The sequence below is a fragment of the Lutra lutra genome, chromosome 5 (assembly GCF_902655055.1).
Source record: "Lutra lutra chromosome 5, mLutLut1.2, whole genome shotgun sequence".
In the NCBI taxonomy this organism is placed as follows: Eukaryota; Metazoa; Chordata; class Mammalia; order Carnivora; family Mustelidae; genus Lutra; species Lutra lutra.
In genome coordinates, this window is record NC_062282.1 from 126788862 (window position 1) to 126815856 (window position 26995).

A 26995-nucleotide genomic window follows, 5' to 3' on the forward strand; every position below is an offset into this window, starting at 1 on the left:
ATACTTTGATATTAGACTCTTTCTGTAGGATGTGAAAGAGATGGTTATATACCAGTCTATACCAGTAATTTACTTAGCATTCAAATTAGGTCTTGAGGTTCTGGAGGAATGCATGAGTCACTGACAGTAAGCTATGAGAGGGAACTCTGAGGAATGTTCTTTTACTACCTCTTAAAGATATTGATTTGTTTCTAATTATAGAAACTAAAATTAAACACTTATCTAGTATGAGTTTAGTGTGGAGCAAATAGTGGTTCTTAAAATAGTTTGTCAGAAGGAGAAAAAAATCAGAAAATGGATAGAGAAGTTATACTCTGTATAATTTCTGCCCTTTACAAAGGACGATTGGAAGATCTCTCGCATAAGCAGGGGCCCAGGCAAAACATTCCACTTTCCTTCCTAAGGAAGAGCCAGAGATTGTATGCCTTCAGGATCTGTTTTTCTCCCAACAGGTCTCCTTTCTGTCCTTCCCTGAATCTTTTGCTTAATATTTCATTTTATGAACTTAATGATAGCCCACTCCGTTTTAAAAAAAGAAAAGTTTGCCTTATTTCACAACACTACACATACTGCATTAATATTAAAAACAAAACAAAACAAAAAAACTGCTGGGGTCTCCTACACGGATCCTGCCAGCTTGAGGCTTTCCCTAAGATTCTGTCCTGAGCTTTTTTTAAAAAAATATTTTGTTTATTTATTCGACACAGAGAGAGATCACAAGTAGGCAGAGAGGCACCAGAGAGAGAGGGGGAAGCAGAGAGCCCGATGCAGGGCTCGATCCCAGGACCCTGAGATTATGACCTGAGCTGAAGGCAGAGGCTTTAACCCACTGAGCCACCCAGGCACCCCTGTCCTGAGCTTTTTTTGTCCACCCTTATGGCTTCAGGATTCAATTTTTGAGTGATTCCCAAATACATAATTCTCTGACTCTTTCTCGAACAAGGGTCACAGAATCCCAATCTTCTGCTGGGTATTTCCATCTGGGTTTTTAATGTTGCTTTGCACCCAACAGCTTAATTTCCTGATAAAATGCACTTGGCCATGTTGGCTTATTATCAAACTTCCCAGAATGATTCAAACTTAGGAAGTCTACTAATATAAACCTCCCATAATAAATGAATTTAAGGGGAATGGGAGCTATATGGGCATCATTGGTTCTGAAAAAAACAGAGGAGTCATCCTCTTGCTTGACAAACCCCTCACTGGATTGGCAGAGGGATATTGAAAAAGAGTGAAAGTAGGAGGTGGATACGGTCAGATCAAAAAGTTGGGTATCCATAGAGTGATATAAGCCATTTGATAAAAACAAATATAAGATAATAAATTGCATCACATACCAAGATAAGTTTAAAGTGAATAAAAAACAAAGACCTGGTACTCCCACCTTAGAGCTTTTTCAGATTTAATTCTGCCAGAGATGACACCATGGGAGGATCCTGGAAGGGAGGAAGGAAATCCTGCACTTAACTGGAGAGTGAGTCTATGGAGTTAAAATTCCTCTTATTCCTTCTGTAACTCTTGGTAACAAATTTGGGCTTGTTACGATTTTTTTTTTAAGATTTTTTTTTTTTTAAAGATTTTGTTAGGATTTTCTATGATTTGTGATCTGTGGTAAGTTCCAATTGATTCTTTGCTTCCAGAGTATCTTCTTCAACCTCATAGGCTTACTGTATTCTTTGATGTTAAGAAACAAAGCCTCAAGTTATAGCAAGTCCATTTTCCAGCCATTCTCTCTTTGTTAGCTTTTTTTTTTTCTAAATGGTGACATGAACATCTCATGATGGGATTTTTAGGCTTTAAGTTCTTATTTTCAGTGCAGTAAGTGAAAAACTTTATTTCTCCTGAACGTTGTGAATCAGAATGGCTCATAGTAGGCACCCTTGTGTTTTCTGACTAACCACGCTTTGCAGGTCATGGTGCTATAATTCGATGTAAAACATCTTTTATTTTATAAATATGTACTACTCAGATACACATTTTAGTAGTAAATGACGTTTCATTGACTTTATAAGACAGATAAAAAGAGCTAAAAGATGATGCTGTTTTGCATACACCTGAAACTTAAGGTCATTTTAGACTATTGAGCATTTTTCTATGTAGAGGGGACTTGGAAATGGTCCTGGGAGTACAGCATTTCAAATGCAGACAAAAGGAGATGAGCCACACCCAAGCCAGGAAAGGCAGCTCGTGGGGAATAGTGTCCATGCATACTAGCATAATTTGTCTTTAGTTTGGGCTTTGTTGGGTCTCTGAACTCATTTTTGCTTTTTTTTAATGTCTCTCAACCACTATCATTAGGAGAAAAAAAGAAATGACATTACATAAGTTCTGGTATCCCTTAGCAAGTGCACTGTGCCCATCCAGGACAGTGATTTTCTCTCTTTTATACTTTCATAAAGGGTATATTTTCCAAAAAAAGGATACATTTTCCACTTTTACTTCCTAGTAAATTGTTTCTTCCTATCACATCCCGGTGACTACCATTATTTAGAGATTGAAATAAATTCGTGTTATGAATCCTTTTGCTCATGTTCTGATCCCTCACTGTGGTTTCTGTCGTGCCGTGTCGTGCGGTGTTTTGTGCTACTCAGCACTCTACCAAAATCTGGAAGGGAATATATTGTGAACGCATAGCCTGGAGCTTTCATTTTGCACCCGCATACAGCTCTCAACCTTTATAAGGGGACTTCCATGAAAAAAGTATGTGTGGGTAGATGTGTAGTTTCAGCCTATTGATGACTTTCTCTTTTTGTTCTATGATAGTTCACTCTCCTACTAAATTAAATTGTCAAATCACACTCCTCTTACAGAAGGAGAAAGATAATTTATACCACCAGGGCCATCTATCCTAAAAGCAACAAAACATCTCTGTTATACAGCTATCGGGACTGTTGAATGATGCGGTCTCTTGGGACAGTTCGTGCACAGAAGTGTAACTTGCATTCACAATCACGTGTCCTTCTCTCTTAACAGTTGACTTCAAACCTCGTGCCAGCATGGATACTGTCCATCATATGTTGCTTTTTGGATGCAATATGCCTTCCTCCACTGGAAGTTACTGGTAAGGGATAATGGTCCCACCGTCAAAAGGGGTGTAGAAAATGTATGTATTTTATAAGTACAAATCGCATCTGTGCAAGTATTTTGCAGCTGATTAATAAACAGGTAGAATATTTACTTTCCAGGAAAGAACACGGTTCTTTCGCGTCACGTGGTTATCATGGTCTGATTATCACCGTTATTGAGTCTGCTATGGAGCACATCCATCAGTCTTTGACACTGACTTAATAAATTTATGTCTGTTGTCGTAGATAGCATATCAAGGTACAGACAGCTTATAAAAAAAGGCTGTCAATTTAGATAATGGATGCTCTGACGTTTACTTTTTTAAGCTCATGCTTCAACCCAAGGAACACCAAGGCTCTGTTCATTGAGCACTCTTTTATCCCCAACGCCGTGCTAGATGATCTGTATACACCATTTCATTTTTTCCTAAAGTGTTTGCAGAGCAGTTAATATTGTCCCCGCTTAACAAACAAGGAGCCTGAGCCCCAGAGCTTCAGTATCATGTTTACGGTTACTCAGCTAGCTGGTGTCAGATGAGGGTAGAACACTGAGTTGTCCGGTCCCAAATCCAAAGTTATTTCCATTTCACCACACCACCTCCCATTGATTCAAACAACTATTGCAGTTTTAGAATTTATTTTAATCACTGCAGTGAATCTTTATATCTTGCTATATATGGTCAGTAAACATCTATTAAATGCCTGTTATATGCCAGAATGGTAACAGATGCTATGGAAGGTTCTAGAATAGATATGTTTTTTATCCCTAGGAGCTTACAGCATAATTATGGCTTGAGATCTGCCCTTTCATTTTGTTCTTTGGTGTTCATGAAGATTGGTGAGCTTTGAAAATAGCCATGCGTTTTAAGTCTCCTCTATTTTACGACAAAAGCCAGAATCACTGTCCGGTATTGAACAGTCCAGAATGACTAGTGTGCCTTGCTTTGCATGGAAGAAGGGTCTCTTTTGTGCCCCTGTCCCTACATAATCACGTACACTGATAGACCTTTCTCTGTACATCCTCATATTTGTCAGGCTGATGCAAGGCACACAGCAATTGCATTCTGGTTGTTGTTATAACAAACGATTGTAATATATATTTGGAACTGTTAAAAGCACAGGGCAATTAGTGGAAATCTCCAGGGACCAAGTATCATCAAAGCATTTGTTAATAGGCTTAAGTTATTTGATCAAAGGGTTGTATCACATAGGAATCCAGCTCACATGACTGGGTTTATGTAAAAACGGGACCAGCGAATCACAGTACCCTTTGCTATCAACATTCCAGTTTTTTGCTCTTCAGTACATTTTTGTAAATAAGATTCTGATATTAAAAGATTTTTCTGTGACAGCTTCTTCTGAATCGTATTCACCGAATCACGTCCTTTGGCTTTATGTTTTAAAAATATTTCTTCTGAAACTGGCAATATTTATCTTCGGATTAGAATTCGTGAAAACAGCTAGAAGGGATGTCAGCTTTTAAAACCTACTTTACATTTACCTTGGTTAAAGAGAACGAGTGAAAAAAATAAAAGGTCACTAAATGTTATTATGGTTTTAATTAAGAAAAATCTCATTATAAAATGAACTAAGCCTAGTTCATTGTTCTCATATCAAGGGAACATCAGAGCAAACATTATTTTGGTCCTGTAAAAATAATTAATATTCTTAAATATACAGTTCTGAAATTAAGTCTAGTAAAATATATTTTCCAAAAGACTGCCAAATGGGGGAAAGAGAGAATTCAAAGAAAATGTAAATGAAAGCGAAAGTAGCAATTTTGAATAAAGGAATTGCTACGTGTATTATTACTAACATGATGACTTGAAAGGCAACATAGTAGAATGAAGGAGTAGTGAACTAACTAGCTGAAGTCCCTGGGTAAATCACTTACGTGTGAACTAGCCTTGATGTCTTCATTTTAGCAAGGGACTACCACTAGATCATTTATAGAACTCCTCTATGCTCTCAAATCCCGTAATTCTATGAATATAAATTGCACGCAGATGCTGAGTCAGATTAGAAAGCCATCATTATAAGATACGTGCAACTGGTCGAGTCATCTCAAACACGCAGCCCGCTGCATTTTGCCATTCATTTGCATCCCTGGGTAATCTGAGCTCTGAATGGCATTATACGTATGTCATTTTAAATGGATTTTTAGAATCAGCCTTGCAGCACATAGTCCCAATTAATCTATAGGTTTGTTAGGGTTGACTTTATCACCCTCAAGGACAGTAATTGGTGGTGGTACTTACCTTCTTTCAGCCAAGCCCAAAGTGTTCACGTAACATTTAAATTTATTTCAATATATGTACCTAGTACCTGTTCAGTATGTAAACTAAGAGGTATGCATTGATTGAAACTGTTCTAGTGAGGGGCGCCTGGGTGGCTCAGTGGGTTAAAGCCTCTGCCTTCAGCCCAGGTCATGATCCCAGGGCCCTGGGATCGAGCCCCACATTGAGCTGTCCGCTCCGCAGGGAGCCTGCTTCCCCTTCTCTCTCTCTCTGCTTGCCTCTCTGCCTACTTATGATCTCCGTCTGTCAAATAAATAAATAAATTTTTTTAAAGATTTTATTTATTTATTTGACAGACGGAGATCATAAGTAGGCAGAGAGGCAGGCAGAGAGAGAGGGGGAAGCAGGCTCCTTGCTGAGCAGAGAACTCGATGTGGGGGCTCGATACCAGGACCCTGGGATCATGACCTGAGCCGAAGGCAGAGGCTTTAACCCACTGAGCCACCCAGGCGCCCCAATAAATAAAATCTTTAAAAAATAAAAAATTTAAAAAAATAAAATAAAAAGAAACTGTTCTAGTGACTCCGACTTCCACAATCCAGTCTTATTCTCCATTTAAAAATGGTACAGATTTTTTTAATCTCCCAATAATTGGCAAGACCCTCGCTTCTTTAAAGCACTGGAGCTCGTGGGATATTTCATGGACTAAACTTCGTGGTTGCTTCACAAAAACATCTTCTGCTCTCTCCCCCTGAAGCCACATAGCCTCAGCCACGGAAACAGTCAGTGGATGTTTTCCAACTGCTTGGCCTCTTACCTCCCACCTGAATTACAATACTAATAACAAAAATCTATCAGTGTCAAAGCCTTGCATTATTTTTCTAAAATGGTTGAGTCATGAAATTTATCACACTCATTTTACAGTTGCAAATCTATTCCTCAGCTGCTCCAAGATCTAGACAGTAAATTAAGAATTCCCATACTTTCACATTTTTGGATATGATACCTATAATGTTTTTTGATGCTTAAGAATATCAAGAACTTGTTCACACCCTGGGGAAATCTTTATGAGACTACAAAATTGTTTTAGTGAAAGAACAAAAAGCTAACAGGATATTTTAACACACAAACGTCCAGCTTAGCTTTCCTTTTCTTTTTTCTTCTGTTAGCTAGGATTACCCCTCTGTCTTCACTTGAGTGTTCTAGTTTCATTGCTGGCAGGTTGGCAAATAGGTATGTGTCTCTAAGAAAGTAAACATTTTCCCCCGGAAATTATGAAGTTATCATTCATCCTCTGTCTTCCAGCAGCACTTTTAATATGAAAACAAAGAGCTCTTCTGATGATGTTTCTCTGTTGTGCTGTCCTCCTTTGCTCTTTGTAATTGCCTCTTTCTACTGTTCATTAAAATATATTTACAGTTATATTACGTTTACATGAAAATAGTAGACACAGCACGAAGCAGTTTTCATTATGTAGTCATTTTAATTTTAAAGGTTTTTTTTTTCCCCTACACATATTCCAGTCTTTTGTGTCTCATTCCAGATTAGCAGCTCACACTGGTAATGTGTCTAGTTAATTGTATGCATGTGCATTTAAATTGCATACATTGATGTGAACCTTTTAATATACCGTGGGGTGGTCCCTTTATAGTTAGAGTGGGCCTGGTGCTCAATTCCAAATTAACATACCTCTCGAGGATGCAAATAAGGACCAGCTGGTGGAAAGGCAGCAGTACCTGTCAGATGTAACCCTCAAACCTTCTTTCCCAGGTCTTTAAAGGAGAAGACAATTAACTGTATCTGGGGACCCGCAGAACGTAATAGCACCAAGAATGGAGCAAGCATAGTGACTTGTTGGATTCCATTGGTACTTGCAGACTTAATTCAAAGCATAGCTGTTCTAAGTTCCCCAGATTTCTTGGCTGAATTTGAGCCATAAGTGAGTAGATGACTTGGGGGGCTTTTTTTTACAGTCAGTAAGGAAATGAGGTGCTGAAACCTAGGTAATTTAGACATAAGGTACCTATTACAGCTCCTCACGAAAAAAGGGTAAATTTTAGGAGATCTTAGAAATGGACATATTGCATTTGTTTGTTCTGTAAACACCTTTATTTTATTTTTATTCTAACAATCAGGTTATTGTTTTGTTTTAATAATGTATGGTTGGCTATGGATAGTATTTCAGTCTTTGAAAATCTCTATGTTTTGTTCATACAAGCTGTTTAACATTTGGGGTAATTCAGGAGCACTGCTTTTTGTAATATGAGTTTGTACAGGCCCATGTACTTTCATCTGCTGGACACAGGACCAGGGTTTAAAGAGTTTATGACTGCCAATTTCAAGCTTGTGTGTTCACAATACTGGAAGATTAAAGTGAATGGGCTTCTTACGTACCTACCTGCCTTGTACTTAGGCATGATCTTCTATGCATAACCGAAATTATTATGTTTAGTCTTAGCAATTAATATTTGATTGAAAACTGTTTCTAATGATACTTGCAACCTACTACTTTTTACAAATCAAAGATGCCTTCTACAGGTTGTTTGATATTCTCTGAAAAGAAGCTTCCCAGCTGGTTAAGTGAGACTATTTCCAGCTGTTCTAACTTGGAATCATCTCCAGCTAAAGCAGTAGAGCTTTCCCATCCTAGAAGCTTTAGCTTCAATCCCTTTCAACTGCTTCTATTTATTAACCACCTGCTGTGTCTTTTTAAATGCCGCTGTCTCCGCAGGGTTACAGATGCTGGTGAGAGGAAAGAGAAGAGTAGCTAAAACATATAAATATATATATATATAGCAGCCAGTATGTGAGACACCCTCCTTGGTTATTCATTTAAGTGACTGTTTTTTTGGGTGATATTACGTCTACAGCTTAGTTGCCTCCCTCATGATAATAATGATTCTCTGGTTAAGAATGGTGTTTGCATATGCCGCCTTTACGCACCCTCTCCATATCCTAGCTACCTGTCATCTGTACGCAGTGTATCTTCTGCAGCCCCCTCTTTGTTTCTTCTTCCACAATGAAATTTCTAAAGTTAAACATACATAACATCCTTGTCAGTATCAATAAAAATAACAGGGTCTACAAAACCTGTGCCAAGCCTTGTTCTAAAGCATTATAAAATGTGCCTTTGATTGTAGTAGCAAATTTTAGATACAAATCTCTAATAGGCTAAAACTGATTGTATCCATTTTTTTAAATATTATAATAGATTCATATGATAGTGCATATCAGGGTAGTAGGAGGGATCTTTGTTTATTTAAGTACTTATTGTATTTACCAGTGATCATAACCCTTGGCTAATTTTTTTAAAGACTATTTATTTATTTGAGAGAGAGAGAATGAGTTGGGGGGGCAGAAGGAGAGGAGAAGCAGATTCCCCTCTGAGCTGGGTGCCCCACACAGGCCTCGGGGCTCGCTCCCAGGTCCCCAGGATCACAACCTGAGCCAACCGAAGGCAGACGCTTAACTGATGGAGCCACCCAGGTGCCTTCCTTAGCTACTTTATAGAAACCTGGATTAGAGATGTTGATAGGAGTTCCTTAGCAACTGACCACTTCTTAGTAGACCAGTGTCAACTTTAATAATGTACAACGGCATGATAATGTACAACGGCATGATTGTAACAATTTGACAGTTTCAACAGAAACAAACATTACATAACTTTGAACAGTTGTTCTTTCCTGATAGACTAGCATTAATGTTAAACAGAATAGCAATATTATAGCACAGTGCTATAACATTCAGCCTAGAGCCAATTGTAATAAACATTAATCAAATTATTTAACCTGTGTTGGTTTGTTTCCTCGTCTGTAAAGTGGAACTAGTAATCCCACCTAATAGGGCCATAATGAAGACTAAGTAAAGGGATGTAAATAATGGTGCAGTGCCGGGCACGTAGATGTACTTAATAAATGGTAGTTGTTATCCTTATTTGTTTAATTAATAAAATATTTCTTAACCAGCTATCATGTGCCAAGCTCTTTGTTAGGCACTGAAAATTTGGTGTGAACAAAACAGACTCACCCTCTTTTTTTATAGACTTTATGGCTTTTATCTCACTAGGAAGGTGGGGTGTGTATATTTTGGGGCCGTTTATCAGGCTGGTGCCTTTTAATCACCACTCTTATTTAGCTTTCCCAGTAAGTTTCCTACTTATTGCTGTGCTAATAGTAATACTTATTATATACCCACTGCATCGATATTCACATCAGATTTGTCTGAATTGGGAAGTACGTTCTGTGGGTTTATAGAGAGCAGTTAATGAAATTTGAATACCTTATCCATTCCAGATGCAGTTTGGAATGATCAAGATATCCCACATATGCCATTGATTATATATTGTGTTTCTTAAAGAAACGTTCTCATTTTGGATTAATTTTCCTGTGGCCCTGATATTTAATTGAGTAAAACTGGAATTTAAGTCTATATAGACTTAACTTGAGGGTGTGACAATTTTATTTAAAAAAAAAAAAATTTTTTTTAGCGGCACCTGGGTGGCTCAGTCGGTTAAATGCCTGCCTTCGGCTCAGGACATGATCCCAGAGTCCTGGAGTCGAGTGCAGCATGGGGCTCCCTGCTCAGAGGGGAGCCTGCTTCTTCCTCTGCCTACCACTCCACCTCCTTGTGCTCAGTCACTCTCTCTCTGTCTCTGACAAATGAATAAATAAAATCTTCTAGAAAATTTTTTTACACAAAAAAAGAAATGAGTGGTCAGTTCTGATCATCCCTGAGTAGCCTTGGATTTTAAATAGCCTTTAACGGATACAACTAGAGGGTACTTGAACAGTCAATCATGCTTTATTTGGATAATGCAAAATGACAGGTTGGCATTTTTCAGTGCTTGGCAGAGTCTGAAAATATTCATGCCATCTGAATTGTTTCCCCATGGATCAGAGATGAAAAGGCTCTAAAGCAGAGGTCCAAGAATCCAGAATAGTTTTCTTCTGAAAAGTTAATTCTCCTCATTTTTACTACAAATACTAAGAAACCACAAGGGAGCTATGTGAATCTTTTCACGATTAATTAGCTTAATCTGGAGGAGCCTTAAGGAGAAGCTGCTAGAATTGTGCTAAGATACCCAGTTGATGAGGCCTGAAGTTACAACAGCCGTTGATCAAGGGTTACATTGCTTCCTAGCCTGAAGACTTTTCTTATTAATAAGAATAGTAAAGGGCACCTGGGTGGCTCAGTTGGTTGAGAGACTGCCTTCGGCTCCGGTCATGATTCCTGGAGTCTCGGGATTGAGTCCCACATCGGGGTTCCAGCTCTGTGGGGAATCCGCTTCTCCCTCTGACCTTCCTTCTTCCCTCTCATGCTCTCTCTCACTATCTCAAATAAATAAATAAAATCTTTAAAAAAAAAAGAATAGTAAAGATCTTCCTTATTTTTATAGGACTCTTTAGAAAACCAAAATACCATCCTTATGCCTTTAGTCTTTTCTTTGTTTTTTTAAAGATTTTATTTATTTATTTGACAGAGAGAGATCACAAGTAGACAGAGAGGCAGGCAGAGAGAGAGAGGGAAGCAGGCTTCTTGCTGAGCAGAGAGCCCGATGCGGGGCTCGATCCCAGGACCCTGAGATCATGACCTGAGCCGAAGGCAGCGGCTTAACCCACTGAGCCACCCAGGCGCCCCTGTTTGTTTGTTTTTAAGCAATGTCTATATCCAATGTGGGCTTCAGCCTACAGCCCCAAGATCAAGAGTTGCATACTTGATCGACAGAGCCAGCCAGGTGCCCTTCCTGTGGACACTTTATGTGGAGAAAATACGATTTTTTTTTTTTTTTTTCATCTAAAAGGGAAGATAGAAATCTGACAATGAAAAGGTGCAGGGACTTTATTCAAATGCTCTTTGCCACTCTGTTGTATTTTCCCATTGTATTATCCATTCCAGAAGCCATTTCTCTTAGTCTCTTATTTTTTGTCTTCTCGTCGTCTCATATACTAAGTTTTAGGATTAGTTTCAATATCCTAGTGCTTTCTAGCGAGTCCATCTTTACTCAGTCTTGAGTTTAATAAATTTCTTTTTTTTTCTTAAATATTTTATTTATTTAAGAGACAGAGATCACAGGTAGGCAGAGGCAGGCAGAGAGAGAAGGGGAAGCAGACTCCCTGCTGAGCAGAGAGCCTGATGCGGGGCTCAATCCCAGGACCCTGAGATCATGACCTGAGCCAAAGGCAGAGGCTTAACCCACTGAGCCACTGAGGAGCCCTGAGTTTAATAAATTTATTAAAAATTATAAAACAGGATTTGAAAAATCAAGGTTTGCTTTTGGAGCTCTTCTTTTACCAGAGCTGATGAGAAAATAAAATGTAAGATTATTGTCTCTTTGCGAATAAGTGAGAATTACCTAGAATTTGATTTTAGAATTGTATACGCACATTGCAACTTAGTTCAGATATTATAGTCATGTGGTCATCGAAGCTTATCTTCACAGAATATCATTTTCTGCCCATAAATCAATCTCATATATTGAGATAGAAGCAAGTGTGACAGGCAGAGCTTTGAATCATGGCTTGACTATGTGACCTTTGGAAGTTAAACTCTCTGTGCTTATTCAACTGTAAAGCATAACCTATTTGCAATGTTCTTGTGAAAGCTGATTTCTACAAACTAGCAGCAAGTCATAATTCAGAGTTATTGTTATTTAAATATTTTAGTTAAAACTTCTTGAGGAAATTTTCAAAAAAATTTATTATACTTGACAGAACAATAACATTTCGGGCCAATCTAAATCCTTGTATATGAAAAGTTAAAAACTTACTTGGAAGTTAACGCCGCCAAACATTTCTGGAATATTTACTAAATGCCAGGCAGGGTTGCAGGTGCTGGGAGTTTATTGGCCACAAAGTATGCACAGTCTGGTTGGAAAGGAGATCAGTAAGCTGATACTTAAGATGGGTAGTATAGTTAACGAGTGGAAGTTGGCCTAGATAAGGATCAGAGAAAGCTTCCCTCAGGAGGAAGTCTGAAGGGAATCTTTTTTTTTTTTTTAAGATTTTATTTATTTATTTGACAGACAGATCACAAGTAGGCAGAGAGGCAGGCAGAGAGAGAGAGGGGGAAGCAGGCTCCCTGCGGAGCAGAGAGCCCCATGTGGGGCTCGATCCCAGGACCCCGGGATCATGACCTGAGCTGAAGGCAGAGGCTTTAACCCACTGAGCCACCCAGGCGCCCCCAGAAGGGAATCTTGAAGGAGAAAATAAGTTACAGGTGTATCAGGCAGAGATTTTGGGAAGGGGTTTTCCAGGCAAAGGGAATAGTATGGAAGAGAGACTTTGAAAACTGGCAGAAATTTGGCATGACTAAAATGGAAACTTTTTTTTTTTCTGAGATATAAAAGTTCCCAGATAATGAAAAGCCTCATGTGTTATGCTATAATGTTTGGGTTTTATTTTCTTGTTATTTTTGGGAAGCGTTGCAAAGGTTTTGTGCCAGCAAATGACCTAATCAAGTATGTAGCTTAGAAAAACTTACTAAAGCAGTTTTCTCTGTTATATTTCATTCTGGTTCTTTCTAGTCATACACTGAATTGACTTCCATATCAGAGGAAACAATTATCTTGTTTAACCTAAGACTGTCATCACATTGATGGGAGGCACTTTTGTATATTTATGATCTTTGTTGAAAGCTATGAAAATTGCCACCCAGATCTTTAAATTTTAGTAGCTCACAGTAGTGAGATACAAAGTTCATCACATCTGACAATCTCATTTCTTAAACTCGAAGAGTTATGAGGCCAAGGAGGGAAACTGTTTTGGGCACTGTCCAATATCCTAAGACTTGTGGCACAGTGGGCACAAGGGTGTCAGACATTTGTTCCAACGCACCCATCTCACGTGATAATGGTCCTTCGTCATTAAGTATATTGCTCTTGACAGTCAACACTAAGAAACCACTGGCTGATGTATTTTACATTGCACATTACCCAACTTCTTTCTACATCCTGATTGATAGAAGCAAAAGCATTTGCTAAACAGAACCTTATGGGAACCTCCTGGTTCCCAGTCCCTCACCCCTTCATTCAGATGGGTAACAGGTGTCTGTCCTAACTGCCTAGTCTCCCACCCATTTCTGGCCTTGAGCAGGAAACATGTTAGGAGTTCCTGCCTCTGAGTTTGAAGGTACGTTTTACCAGTGATTTTATTGTCTGTGACCTGGATGTCGGCCAGGTTCTAGCCTCAGTTCCTACCCTGTTAAGAAAACTACCACAGCCTGCCTTCGTTTTTCTTCCAGGCCATGGGCATTGCCCACTTTCTCCTGTGTGAGCCAGCCTTCTGCCCAAGAAGCTGTATTTGTCCTTGTCTTTGATAGCCCTTGAACCTCTCAAGTCTTTCTAAACCCCTGACTTGGACATTGCTTGGTGCCAATTTCACAAAACACAGAGCTAGAAAGGCAACATAAAATCATCACCAAGGGGCGCCTGGCTCAGTGGGTTAGAGCCTCTGCCTTCGGCTCAGGTCATGATCCCAGGGTCCTGGGATAGAGCCCCACATCAGGCTCTCTGCTCAGCAGAGAGCCTGCTTCCTCCTCTCTCTGCCTGCCTCTCTGCCTACTTGTGCTGTCTGTCAAATAAATAAATAAAATCTTAAAAAACATCACCGAATGGTGTTTTGAACAAATCAATTCTAGAAGAGAAAAAACTAAGAGATACAGTGTCATGGGGAAAAAAAAAAGTGTGGACATGTGTGCCTTGGACTCAGGAAGCCTACCATTCATGAAGTTGGATGGACCAACGTGAACGCTAGCGTGTCAGTCAGCGTAGGGGGAGCCACGAGCACATGGCCACGACAGCCCGAGTGGAAAGCTTTGCACACAGGCCTGTGAGGGTTTGCAGACATGCCCACGACCCACAGCGGCTGACTGGAGGTGCAGGGATTCAACTCCACATGGATCTTTCTGCCTGGGCTCCTTTCGCCGCACAGCCCTGCTCCTCAATAATGAATCTCTAGATGAAGTGAATGCCTTGTTAAAGAATGCATTACCCTGGTAGAGTGCTTTGAGGTTTGTAAAGTGTTTTCACTTATATCTAATTTGATTTACAGAATGACCGTGAGGTAAGTATAACTAACCCTGTTTTATAAAAGAGAAAACTGAGGCTCGGTAGACTGAGTGACTTGCCCAGCATGAAACAACCTCTAAACGGCACAGCCAGGTATTCATACGCTTGAAGTCATAGATTTAACACCAAGAACCCCTACGTGGGATACACTTGTGTGGCTCCCCGGGCTGATGGTAGGTATTGTGCTCTACCATGTGTGGATGTGGCCAAAGATTTAGTGATGATGCTGATCCCCAAAGGGGAAATGTGAACGGCATGTCTTTCAGTCCACCTCCAAATTAACAGTGTGTGAACACTGGTTTCTATGCACTGTCTGCGTAATGCTTACCTTCCTCCCTGATTTTACAGAGTACATTCCACATAGGAACATACCAAATTGCAAATTGTATATCTGCCTCACAGGATTGTTTCACATCAGGCAAAGCACAGACACACCTCCCTCTTTATTTACTTTTTTCATATATTAAATTATTCTTGGCTCTAGTCTTTGTCAGGATCTTAAAGCTGGTATGACGGCAATCATGATATTTTATGTATTTTACTTTGTTTTCAAATCTCTTCCCTTAGCCTCTCCTCCCTATGGTGAATGATTTATGTGTTTTGCTATTTGGATCTTTGTTTATGGCTGCTTTTTTTTTTTTCTTCAGGTTTTGTGATGAAGGAACCTGTACAGATAAGGCCAATATTCTATATGCCTGGGCGAGAAATGCTCCCCCTACCAGACTCCCCAAAGGTATATCTGAGGCCTCTTGTATCACCTTCCCTAAAGCTGTTTAATTTCTGACTCTAGAGTACTTTTTATCATGTCCTTTCCACAGTTGTCAACAGTGTTCCATTTTGCAATTCCACACTGAAAAATTGCCAGTATTACCTGCATGATACTGAAAAGGTTTCATTTAGGTAGTTCCTCTTTTTCTGCCTCTCTTTGGTAAGTAACCTGACCATACAATAGTTCAGATAGAAGCAGAGACGTACCCAAGAAGTATACCTCACGCTACCTTCAGCCTATAGCACATTGATTCTTTTTTTTTTTTTTTTTTTTTTTTTTTTTTTAAAGATTTTATTTATTTATTTGTCAGAGAGAGAGCAAGCACAGGCAGACAGAGTGGCAGGCAGAGGCAGAGGGAGAAGCAGGCTCCCCACAGAACAAGGAGCCTGATGTGGGACTCGATCCCAGGACGCTGGGATCATGACCTGAGCCGAAGGCAGCGGCTTAACCAACTGAGCCACCCAGGCATCCCTAGCACATTGATTCTTGACGGCAGGAGCATTTCATGAGCCAAGAGAGCTAAGAATTAAATAAATTGCTCTTTCAGCAAATAGATTTTTTTTTAAATAGTCTTGGAACCTGGATATTTAATGTAATGCCAAACCTCAGCTGGCTTTCTGACTTCACTCTGAACTGTTCACAACTTTCGGTGTGTGAATGAATTACCAGGCTCTCGTTTATTACTGTGATGTTTCTTAATATCCAGGGAATGTGCAGTTCTGTAACAGAATAGGTCTGCCATGGTTCAGGAATGGTGTCTTGTGATACACGTGTCCCTCTCTTTCCTCCCCAGCTTTGGCAGCTCTAATTGATATCTGTTTTGCTTTGCTTCAAATGAGTTTCTGGATCCTCTCAATCGTTTACCAGGCAGCTGCTACCAAACAAGTTTGGAAACTAATGGGGGGGTGGGGGAAGGCTGTTATAGATTTGCTGACATTTTTAAGACCCATTAGTTGAGCAGATAGAAAAAAATTTTCCTCGCCTATAAATATTTTCTCTGTTAATTTTTTTTTTTTTTTAAGCTTCCTAGCAAACTCTATTAGTAGTACAACTCTTAGGAACCCTTCCGATTCCAAGAACCTATTGACACACTGGACTTTGCAATCTCACTGATAACTGATTTCCTCAATAACATTTTTGCAGATACCAGTTTTCATATGCGAATGAAAGCATTTTCCCTGAGGTGCTCTTAAGAAGTCTGTTTTCTATATTCAATCAGAAAATAAAAATGAATGTGACTATCTTCAAAACAAAATAAAAGAATGGATTTATGTATATCTGTTATATAATCACCTAGAGTAGCATTTTGTTTTGTTCTATTTTTTTTCAGAATGAGTGAATTCTCTTCTTAAAGTATATATGATTACTTCGGTTCTGAAACGGGAAGTATGAATAGAATTCTATCAGAGCTTTGAGAAGGAATGATAGATTATATTAGAAATGTTCAGTGAATACCTAGTTCATTTTTTCATATAACATAATTTCTTATGTTATATGCTATTTTATTTCCCTTTGGATTTCATAGATCAGCAACCTGAGATTAGCTCCATTTTAGACTTTGATTTCTAAAATATTAATTCATCTTCTTTATAAACCTTTAGGTGTTGGATTCAGAGTTGGAGGAGAGACTGGAAGTAAATACTTTGTACTGCAAGTACACTATGGGGATATTAGTGCTTTCAGAGGTAAGTTTTGAAATGTTGGAACTAAGCACAACTTTAAATACTATAAATATATGAAATATATATAAAAATGTAAAATGTACCATACCGACTCTTGACCACACATTCCGCCCACTGTGAAACAACTGCTTTTGTTCCCTTTAATTTGGGACTACCGAAGAAATGACTTTTATTTTGAAAAGTGTATTCTCTTATCCTACTGTGCGTCTTTCTCTTATGCCGACTTCAGGGTTCTTTTGCTTTCCAGTGTATCGTCTTATCTACCCTCTCCTATTAGGGGATTCCTTCCAAGGACTAATGTCAGCAAACTAGGGATTTCGCAATTTATTTCCACTACTATAGGCAAGCCACTGGAAGAGCCCACATGTCTTGCAGTACCAGGAAAGTTCCCCAACACTCAGGTTCATGTAGTGCTTTATCTGTGATCTACACTTGTCTCTTTTTTTTTTTTTTTAAAGACTTTATTTATTTATTTGACAGAGAGAGATCACAAGCAGGCAGAGAGGCAGGCAGAGGGAGAGAGAGAGAGAGGGAAGCAGGCTCCCCGCCGAGCAGAGAGCCCGACGCGGGGCTCGATCCCAGGACCCTGAGATCATGACCTGAGCCGAAGGCAGCGGCTTAACCCACTGAGCCACCCAGGCGCCCCTACACTTGTCTCTTCATGACCTCATCCATCATCTGCTGCCCTGATGCACAGATCCCACCTACTCGTTTGACACCTGCTAAAGCGTCATTGGTCTACCCATGATGACAATGCACTTCATTTTTTCTTTATTGAAGTATAATTGACATACAATATCTTATTCATTTCAGGTGGACATCATAGTGATTCAGTATTTTTATACATTATGAAATGATACCCATGATAAGTCTAGTTACCATCTGTCAGCATACAAAGCTATTACAATATTATTGACTATATTCCCTATGCTGTACATTAATCTCTATGACTTTATTTTATAACGGGAAGTTTGTACTATGTACTCCATTTAAATCCTCCTTTTCTTATTATAGAATCATTAACATGAGGAAGGGGCCTGTTCCAAGGCGACTGAGACTGGTACTTCTTCCTTCTGCTGCATATAGTCAAACTCCAACTGCTTTCCAGGTTCACACTTCAGTGTTCATAGGAGTGTAAATATTAATCAATCTTCTCCTTGGCTTATCAGCTTTTCCACTATGTCTTGCTGACTTATACATATTGCCCTGAGTTCTCTAATTTAACATTATATTTCTGCTAACTAACCTCATACATTTTCCTCTCCAGACACATTAGCTTCCTCTCTGGCAACTAAGTCTTGAAGTACATGTCCATCTCTGTCCATGAGGTATCCTTGGGGACCTTTGCTGAGAGTGCCTCCTGTGGTCATGGTTTCCATAGATTCTCAGTATTCAGGACTGGGATAGTAATAAATACAGTCTTTCTCTGGAAAAAGACATTAGGAAGGATAATTTTATGTGATTGAAAAATTATCATTAGCACTGCAATCAGATATATTTTCAGCTAAACAAGCTCCTAGGGACCAGCCCATGAAGCTAACTTCCAAATAAAGCTTATTTTTATATTAAAAATACACTTTGAGTTATAGTATACAAATAGCTTTCCATTTTTGGAACAGAGCCTTAAAACTTAAGTTGTTAACTGTAGTGTCGAGATAGGGTTTTGTTGAAAACAATGGAATGAATGTTTGTGTTTGAGGAATAAACAGAAATGATCTGCTCTAAAAAGTTACCATATTGGTGTCAGCGGAACAGGGAGAGAGTCTGGGACTGCAGACTTCCAAACATTGATCAAGACTGTAATTTTCCCAAGAAGGCAAGGAAGGCTTTCCCTGCCCACCACAACTAAAGTAGCTGGCCATACCCACACACATTCCCCAGCCCCACTTTCTGTTCCTCTGTGGAGCCCTGGACTTCACTTTTCGGCCACATTCCTCCTAGCTTTGTAATATGTCCTAACAGGTAGCACACTGATACCCTAGGGAAGATGGATGATAGAGACTAGTTTTAAAATATATTACTGTCCTAATTTAATTTATTACTGGTGAGGAATTAGTTTTGTTTTGTAATTTATGTTTAATCTAGGGATAATTTAAAAGTTCTGAGATTTGATAGGTAAATATACAGTTATTCTTTAAGAGACTGATGAGGAATTTTTATACAGATTTTTTATTTTTCACTTTTTTGGGAACCGTTTTTCTAAAAGAAGGTGTATATGAGGTATGAGTTAGAAGGATTACTGGTACTCTAATTCATGGACCTTACTGAAACATAACAAAAATATAAACAAAAAATTTCACCCATGTAATCTTTTCAGTAGTATTAGATAAGATCTTGTGCCTTAAGCTATATGTGACTTAGAAAATAAAAAAACACATGGGAAGATATCAAATCTCACTAAAACTAGAGAGCATTTTATATTTATTAAATCAGGGGGTGAGTGGAGATGGAATTATGGAAGTAGGACAGTAGGACAAACCATAGGGTTTGAATTAATCTGGCACAGTTTGGGAAGCTTTTTAAATTAGTGCAGTGTTTTGAAAAGCAACTTTGTCATATTATATGGATTTTATACAGAACATTAAAATCTTACTGAAGGCTTTTATCCTAAAGGAAGAGTTGTTGTTTTTAAATGAGCTACCTACCCATGGTTGTTTATGCCCCATTAATTATTAATATGAAAAACTGGAACTTTAACAAAGGTCCCTAATAGGGGACTAGTTAAATAAATGGTATAATAGCAAATCATAAAAATTTATATAGACTAGGGGCGCCTGGGTGGCTCAGTGGGTTAGGGCCTCTGCCTTCGGCTCAGGTCATGGTCCTGGGGTCCTGGGATCAAGCCCCGCATCGGGTTCTCTGCTCAGCAGGGAGCCTGCTTCCTCCTCTCTCTCTGCCTGCCTCTCTGCCTACTTGTGATCTCCGTCTGTCAAATAAAAAAAAATAGAATCTTATGAAAAAAAAATTTATATAGACTATATAATAACAAATCATGAAACTGTATGTATGCGTGCTTGTTTCCAAGTATTAGAACAAGGAAAAGAAGGAAAATAGTCAAAAAGCAGGAAAGTCAGAATTGTGTGATTCTTTTTCTTCCTTTAAAATGTTAAAACCATTATCTTGATGTTTTTCAGTTTGAACTTAGTGTTGATGATATTTTTAAGTATAGAAATTAAATATCAGAAGCAGACTAACTGTATAAGGAAGTTGCTACACTACTGAAAAGTAGGGAAATACTTGTCTTAAGGGTGTAAGTATTTATCCTTATGGGGAGTATATATCCTTATGTGAGAAATCTAGGACTTTTCTTTAATAAAACACCAACAGTGAAGGAAAAATCTTTTAAAATTTTTTGGAATGTGATAAAGTATCAGAAGCCAGACTGAGTGTGTTTTGGACTGTGATATCTATTAGTAGGAAGAAATTGAGAGTGATTTTAGTGAGTTCTGTGGGATTACATGAAACCTTTGTTTCACATTGGTCTTTGTTTGTTTTGGAAATTGCACAGTATGTGAAGCTGTAAAAGTGTCGTTTCGAAAGAGCCATCTTTATTAAACGCCGCATCAGGCACAGTGTCAGACCCTTGCTGGGGCTGGGTATCTTAACCTTCCTGTCCACAGGAGTTGAGTATATGTTAGCAGGAGAGACAAGCACAGAATCTGCATTTCTAGACAATACTAGAAATTTATACCAGCTCCGGGGGCTCTGGAGAGGAGGAACGTGCAGGTTTGCTGGAAAGGGAGGGGAGGTGTCTAGAAAAGGCTTCTAGGCAGATGGAAACAGAGCAAGGATATTTGAATGGTGATCAGGAGCCCCCAGGTAGGCAGGGCCAGGGGGAAGACTCATTCCAGATAGGTAAAAGCATGTGCCTAGACACAGGGGAGTGAAATGCCTCATGTCCACAAGGAACTTTTGGTAATTTGGTGCTACTGGATTGTGAAATGCAGAGAGAAGTGGCAAGAGATGAGAACATTGGTGAAGGGTGGGGTCAGACCGTACCCAGCTTTGTTAGGATATTATTCTGCAAAGCACTCAGAGCATTTATCAGCCAAGCAGTAACCTCAGCTTCAGTCCTAAGCTTGACCATGTGGGAAATCACTAGCCTTGTGTATGAAGAAAGATTGGGACTTTAGCATGCCAGGGTGACCCAGGACTGAGGCTCCGGGAAGCCAGAATGAATTCTTTTTTAAATGTACACTTCCTAGCTTTTTTTTTTTTTTAAAGATTTTATTTATTTATTTGACAGAGAGAAATCCCAAGTAGGCAGAGAGGCAGGCAGAGAGAGAGGAGGAAGCAGGCTCCCTGCTGAGCAGAAAGCCCGATGTGGGGCTCGAACCCAGGACCTGGGATCATGACCTGAGCCGAAGGCAGCGGCTTAACCCACTGAGCCACCCAGGCGCCCCACTTCCTAGCTTTTTAATAAAATAATATTCCACAGAAAAAATAATGCAATATGATTAGAAATGATTGTCCCAGGGATCCTGACCAGCTCGGTTAATGGAGTGTAAGACTGTTGATCTTGGGGTTGTGAGTTCAAGCCCTATGTTGGGTATAGCGATTGCTTAAAAATAAGATAAAAAAAAATATCCCATATAAACAATAACATTGTGCCAGGGGTTAGGTGATCTGACTCTAAAAGACCAGATGGCTTGGCAAAGGTACTTTCTAGTTCTGTTACCCTCACAAAGTTTCTAGACCTCTCTGCCCTCCTCCTCACCTATAAAATGGGATCATAATGGTTCATAGAAAGGTACCTGCTAAGTACTCAGTAAATGTTAACTGGTATCATTATTGTCCCTAGAAAAGGCTTCAAGGTGACATAAATTGCCCTAAATCCAACCTTTTGGTCATAGTTGCTCCTAATATAAAGAGTGCGCTGGTTACTTTTCCAGGGTGCTATAATTTCTTGTTATATTTAGACACAGAGCTGTTCATAGCTGTCACATTGTGACTAGAACTTTCTTAGTTAAGCTGCTTACTGTTCTCCATAACAGATTTTTTTATTCATAGTTCATTTATAAGAAGATAAACTACAAGACTGTCCCTTCCCTCAAGGAAATTAGAATAATAGGAACTAGAGATTCTTCCTGGTCCTCTTTTTTTTTTTTTTTCCAACACAAGTTTTTTCAATAGAGTCTTATCCCAAAGAGAAAATTCTCCTGAGCTTGTTACAGAAATTTGCCACATTTCTTCTGGGTGTTTTTGCCTATGGGAATCTTAAGAAAACTGGCCTCTCCTTTGCGGAGTTACTGGTTTTAGCTTCCTGGTCTTCAGCATTAACTCAGTTCTCCAATTGGGAAACCCATTTACTCACTAACTGAAGTTGGAACAGCTATCCTTAAACATGGAGGAAAGGACCTGTGCCCAAGTCATCAGCATCTTTGGGTTGACAGAATTTCCAAGCTGTAAACTACATATTCTCCTTCAGCTCTTGTTGCTTATAGGAAAAGTAGCAGGTATTGTCAGGGATACAGACCCTCTCCCCGTGTCACCAGGACTGTCACCAAGTGCCTGGACTTGGTGACCTTCGGATTTGATTTCTCCTTGCCTTCTTTGTTTATGCCAGCCTGTGATCCGTTAGGTGTAGCTTCTGAACAGCTTCCTTCCGGGGAGGTGGGCGTTACTAGACACAGGGTGTGAGTTCAAGCGTGTACACCCCACACTCACCCATATAGGCATGGGAGGTTCCTGGCTCACCACCACTGTAGGGACCGTAAGGAAGAGCATGAGAGAGTGGAAACAATGGCAGGCAGAAGGGAACACAGAAAGCTCTGGAGGCATTCTAATTTCACTGTGACTTCTGCCACGTCTCTGCCTCTTAATGAGACTACTGCCAGGAAGCTAGCTATTACAAAAAGCTTTGAAATTGTGAGCCCAGGAAAAATCCCTTGCTAATGCATTTTTGAACAAGATGGAGCATAGATCAGTGGCAGGGCAGCTGCACTTAAAATTACAATTACTTCATTCCAGTATAAAGCAGACGACTCTGACTTTAGTGGAAGCATGAGAGTGCTCTTGACTCCCTGATACCTGATTGCGGAGAGAGCGGAGATGGGGGGAAATTGCGGGGAAGGTCATGGCCCACCGCTTCCTCTGGTGTTTTCTCTAAACCCCTCCCAGCGGCTTCCTCCTGCATGCTCTCTAGGAAGATACACCTCGTGTGCTTTTACTCCTCTGCAAAGTGAGGGTTATTGTGGGTGGTGTGTTTAAATCCATGTATTTTCTAGCATTCTGGATTACTTTCCATATTTAAGAACCTCCTCTGAATCTCCCTGATATGAAGAAGTGGAGATGCAACATGGTGGGTTTGGGGGGTAGGAAAAGAATAAATGAAACAAGATGGGATCAGGAGGGAGACAAACCATAAGAGACTCTTAATCTCACAAAACAAACTGAGGGTTGCTGGGGGGAAGGGGTAGGGAGAGGGTGGTTGGGTGATGGACATTGGGGATGGTATGTGCTATGGTGAGTGCTGTGAAGGGTATAAACCTAGCGATTCACAGACCTGTACCCCTGGGCTAATAATACATTATATGTTAATAAAAAAATAAATTTAAAAAAAAAAGAAGAACCTCTTCTGAAATTGCGCATGTGGACAGTGTTACTGTTTCCCTGCCTCAGGGACCTGCCTAAAAGCCATGAGCCTCTCTATGTGGACAGGGAGATCTAGACATCACATTACTAGCACTCAGCCTTGCCTTCCCTGAATAGGACCCTGATGTGCACATAGGCCAACAAGCCTAATCCCCTTTCATAATATAGGAGGTTAGGGGCACCTGGGTGGCTCAGTTGGTTAAGCGTCCGCCTTTTGACTCCTGTTGTGATCTCAGGGTCCTGAGATCCAGCCCCAGGTCAGGCTCCCTCCTCAGTGGGGAGTCTGCTTTTCCCTCTTCTACTGCCCCCCCTACCCCATTCATGCTGCGCTCTCTCTCATGATCTCTCTCTCAAATAAGTAAAATCTTTTATATATATATATATATATATATATATATATATATATATATATATATATATATATATGAGGTTAGTTCTCACCATGGTCTTTCATTCCAAGGTTCTCAACACCAGGGACAGCAGCCCTGCTTAAACAAACATATCCTCAACACATACAGAAATGTGGTTCCAGGAAGGGTACACTTGACGTCAGTTTCCCTCTTTTCTCCCAAGACTGTGATACCCATGCCACTCAGCAAGTCTACATTCTTCCCTCTCTGACTCCAATTTTTTATTTGTTTATTATTCTTGATATCAGGCCACAAACTTTTACTCAAGTGCTGTGGGCCAGATGCGGCTTAGAAGTAAGAACTTTAAATCTGATAGGAAGGAATTGGGACACATAAATCAAGTATTACATTATATCACCTTTGAGAGTCTGGGGCACCATCCCTAATCATATATGCTTGTATTCCTATAGAAAAATGTTCAAATAGTTACACTACAAGGGATAAATGAAGACCATAAATAGCATCACATCCGTTTAGACCAAATTTTGCTGCCAAACACTATTAAAAAAAACCTTAGGATTCCAGAGCTTTTCAGACTTTAGAATTGCAAATACTTCTATTAGAACAAAGAAACTTATTCTCTAACACTTGAGTTCTCAGTTAAAATAAAAACAAGGACTCTGGATATATCTGAATACTTTCCCATTAAAATAAACCCCCCCAAACTTTATTTTTCATCTTTTGGAAAATACAGAAAAACCTTAAAAAAAAACAGTAAAAAAAAAAATCACTCACAACCCCTTACTATTCAAAAACCTGTAATATGAGGTGACAGTTGCACATCTCAATGTGCTAAAAACCAAAGACTTACACACTTTAAAGGGGTAAATTGTATGTTATGTGAATTACACCTCAGTGAAACTACTGAAATATCTATATAGATTACATATGTATGATACCCTTTTCATTTCTATCCCCCTCTGTCCCTAGACTTCCACCTCCAGGTAACTATCATTTATATCTGCCTACTTTTCACATGCTTATCCTAACTAACCTTTCTGTATAAACACAGAAACCCCAGATGTGTATCTATGCACTTTTTCTTTTTTGGGCCAGAATCAGACCACTCTCTTCACAGATCTGCATCTGCTGCTGTTTTTAATTTAACGATGTACCCTGGGCATATTTCTAAGGCAGACCATGTAAAGCTCTTCCATAATTTATAATACCTGCCTAGTATTCTGTTGTACAGATACACTATAATTTATATATCCTGTTCCCTACTAAAGACATTTAAGTTCTGAGCTTTTTGCTGTCACGAGTGATGCTGCAGTGAACTTTAATGTAAGCAGTGTTTTAAGTAACGATGTGTTGCTACTGCAGGGTAGATTTCTAGAAATGGGGTTTTCGGGTCGTGTGGTGTTAAAGCCTTAACAGATTCCACCAAATTACCGAACAAAACAGTTTTTCCCATTTACAATCCAAGCGAATGAGCGAGCCTCATATCCTTACCTCCACTAGATGTTTTCACACTTGAAAAATTTTGCCCATTGTTTACTTAAATAAAGAGCTCCTCTTATTATTTCATTAAAAGGATTGGAATTAGCTGAAGGAGGATCTTAATAGAATTACCTCTAAAGTGCATAGTCTTTTTTTTTTTTTTTAAGATTTTACTTATTTATTTGACAGACAGAGATCACAAGTAGTCAGCGAGGCAGGCAGAGAGAGAGAGGGAGAAGCAGGCTCCCCGCCGAGCATAGAGCCCGATGCGGGGCTCGATCCAAGGACCCCGGGATCATGACCTGAGCCAAAGGCAGAGGCTTTAACCCACTGAGCCACCCCGGCGCCCCTAAAGTGCATACTCTTTTTCTAAATCCTGAGAAGTCAGGGTTTCTCAGAATTTAACCTAAGGAATACCTGCCCCAGAATCTCCTTGGGGTGTTTTTTGAAGTGAAAATTCCTGGTTCCAACCAGGTACTGAGTCAGATGCACAAAAAGTAAAGGTGAGGCGCTGGTGGGTTAGAGCTGGCTCATGCTGACGCACAAGACCCAGGTGTTAATTTTCAGATGTTTTTTGAGTCGTCTGCTGATTATAACCATCCCTAAAAATGAAGGCAGTAGTTACTCAAAAATTACCACCTCCTAATTATTTTACCACATTTTATTAATTCTGCTCTTGGGGATAATTAAGCCATTATTTCTCTTGCATCCACAGAGTGGGAATACTGTAAAATGGTGTTTAAGGGCTCATCTCTCCCCAGCCCAGGGTTCCACGATGTCCCATCCATAGCTTGGAATCAACTACAGGTTGTTTAGATTGAAGAAAACGATGGAGGGGTGCCTGGATGACGCCGTCCTTTAAGTTTCTGACTGTTGGCTGCAGCTCAGCTTGTGATCTCAGGGTTGTGAGATCAAGCCCCAGCATGGGCTCCACACTCAGCATGGAGTCTGCTTGAGGTTCTCCCTCCCCTCCCCTGCCCCTCTCGCTTGTGCTTGTTCTCTCTCTCTCTAAAATTAATAAATAAATGAATAAATAATTTTAAAGAGAGAGAGAAAATTATGGAAAAAGTGTTAGGCAGATTATTGTGAATAGTCTAAAAATTTGAGGAAATATCTTTATATTATTAAGAACTCTTAACCGGGGCGCCTGGGTGGCTCAGTGGGTTAAGCCGCTGCCTTCGGCTCAGGTCATGATCTCAGGGTCCTGGGATCGAGTCCCACATCGGGCTCTCTGCTCAGCAAGAAGCCTGCTTCCCTCTCTCTCTCTCTCTCTGCCTGCCTCTCCATCTACTTGTGATCTCTCTCTGTCAAATAAATAAATAAAATCTTTAAAAAAAAAAAAAAAAGAACTCTTAACCAGCACAGCAAAGACTTTACCCACCTTATTGACAAGCAGATGCAGTTACAACGTGTATCTTTGTTGTTTCAATAAACGAGAACATCAGCAAACATTCTTTTTATTTTTTTTTTAAGGATTTTATTTATTTATTTGACAGAGAGAGAGATCACAAGTAGTCAGAGAGGCCGGCAGAGAGAGGTGGGTAAGCAGGCTCCCCGCTGAGCAGAGAGCCCAATGTGGGGCTTGATCCCAGGACCCTGAGATCATGACCTGAGCTGAAGGCAGAGGCTCTAACTCACTGAGCCACCCAGGCGCCCCATCAGCAAACATTCTTGTCTGAATTACTCACTCATCCATTAAAACCATCCATTGGCTATGGAAAAGTTCAGAAAAAA

The 26995-nt window shown here is 39.7% G+C and overlaps 1 protein-coding gene across 19 annotated transcripts in view; it reads left to right on the forward strand.

Annotated features, from left to right (window-relative positions):
* The window catches only part of PAM (peptidylglycine alpha-amidating monooxygenase), a 158380-nt gene that overhangs the window by 47244 nt on the left and 84141 nt on the right, over positions 1-26995 (forward strand). For all 19 annotated transcript variants that reach the window (XM_047731699.1, XM_047731700.1, XM_047731701.1 and 16 more), the window contains exons 4-6: positions 2974-3061; positions 15014-15099; positions 16737-16820. In XM_047731699.1, the coding sequence (XP_047587655.1) occupies positions 2974-3061; positions 15014-15099; positions 16737-16820 (258 nt within the window). The remainder of the gene's footprint in view (positions 1-2973; positions 3062-15013; positions 15100-16736; positions 16821-26995) is intronic.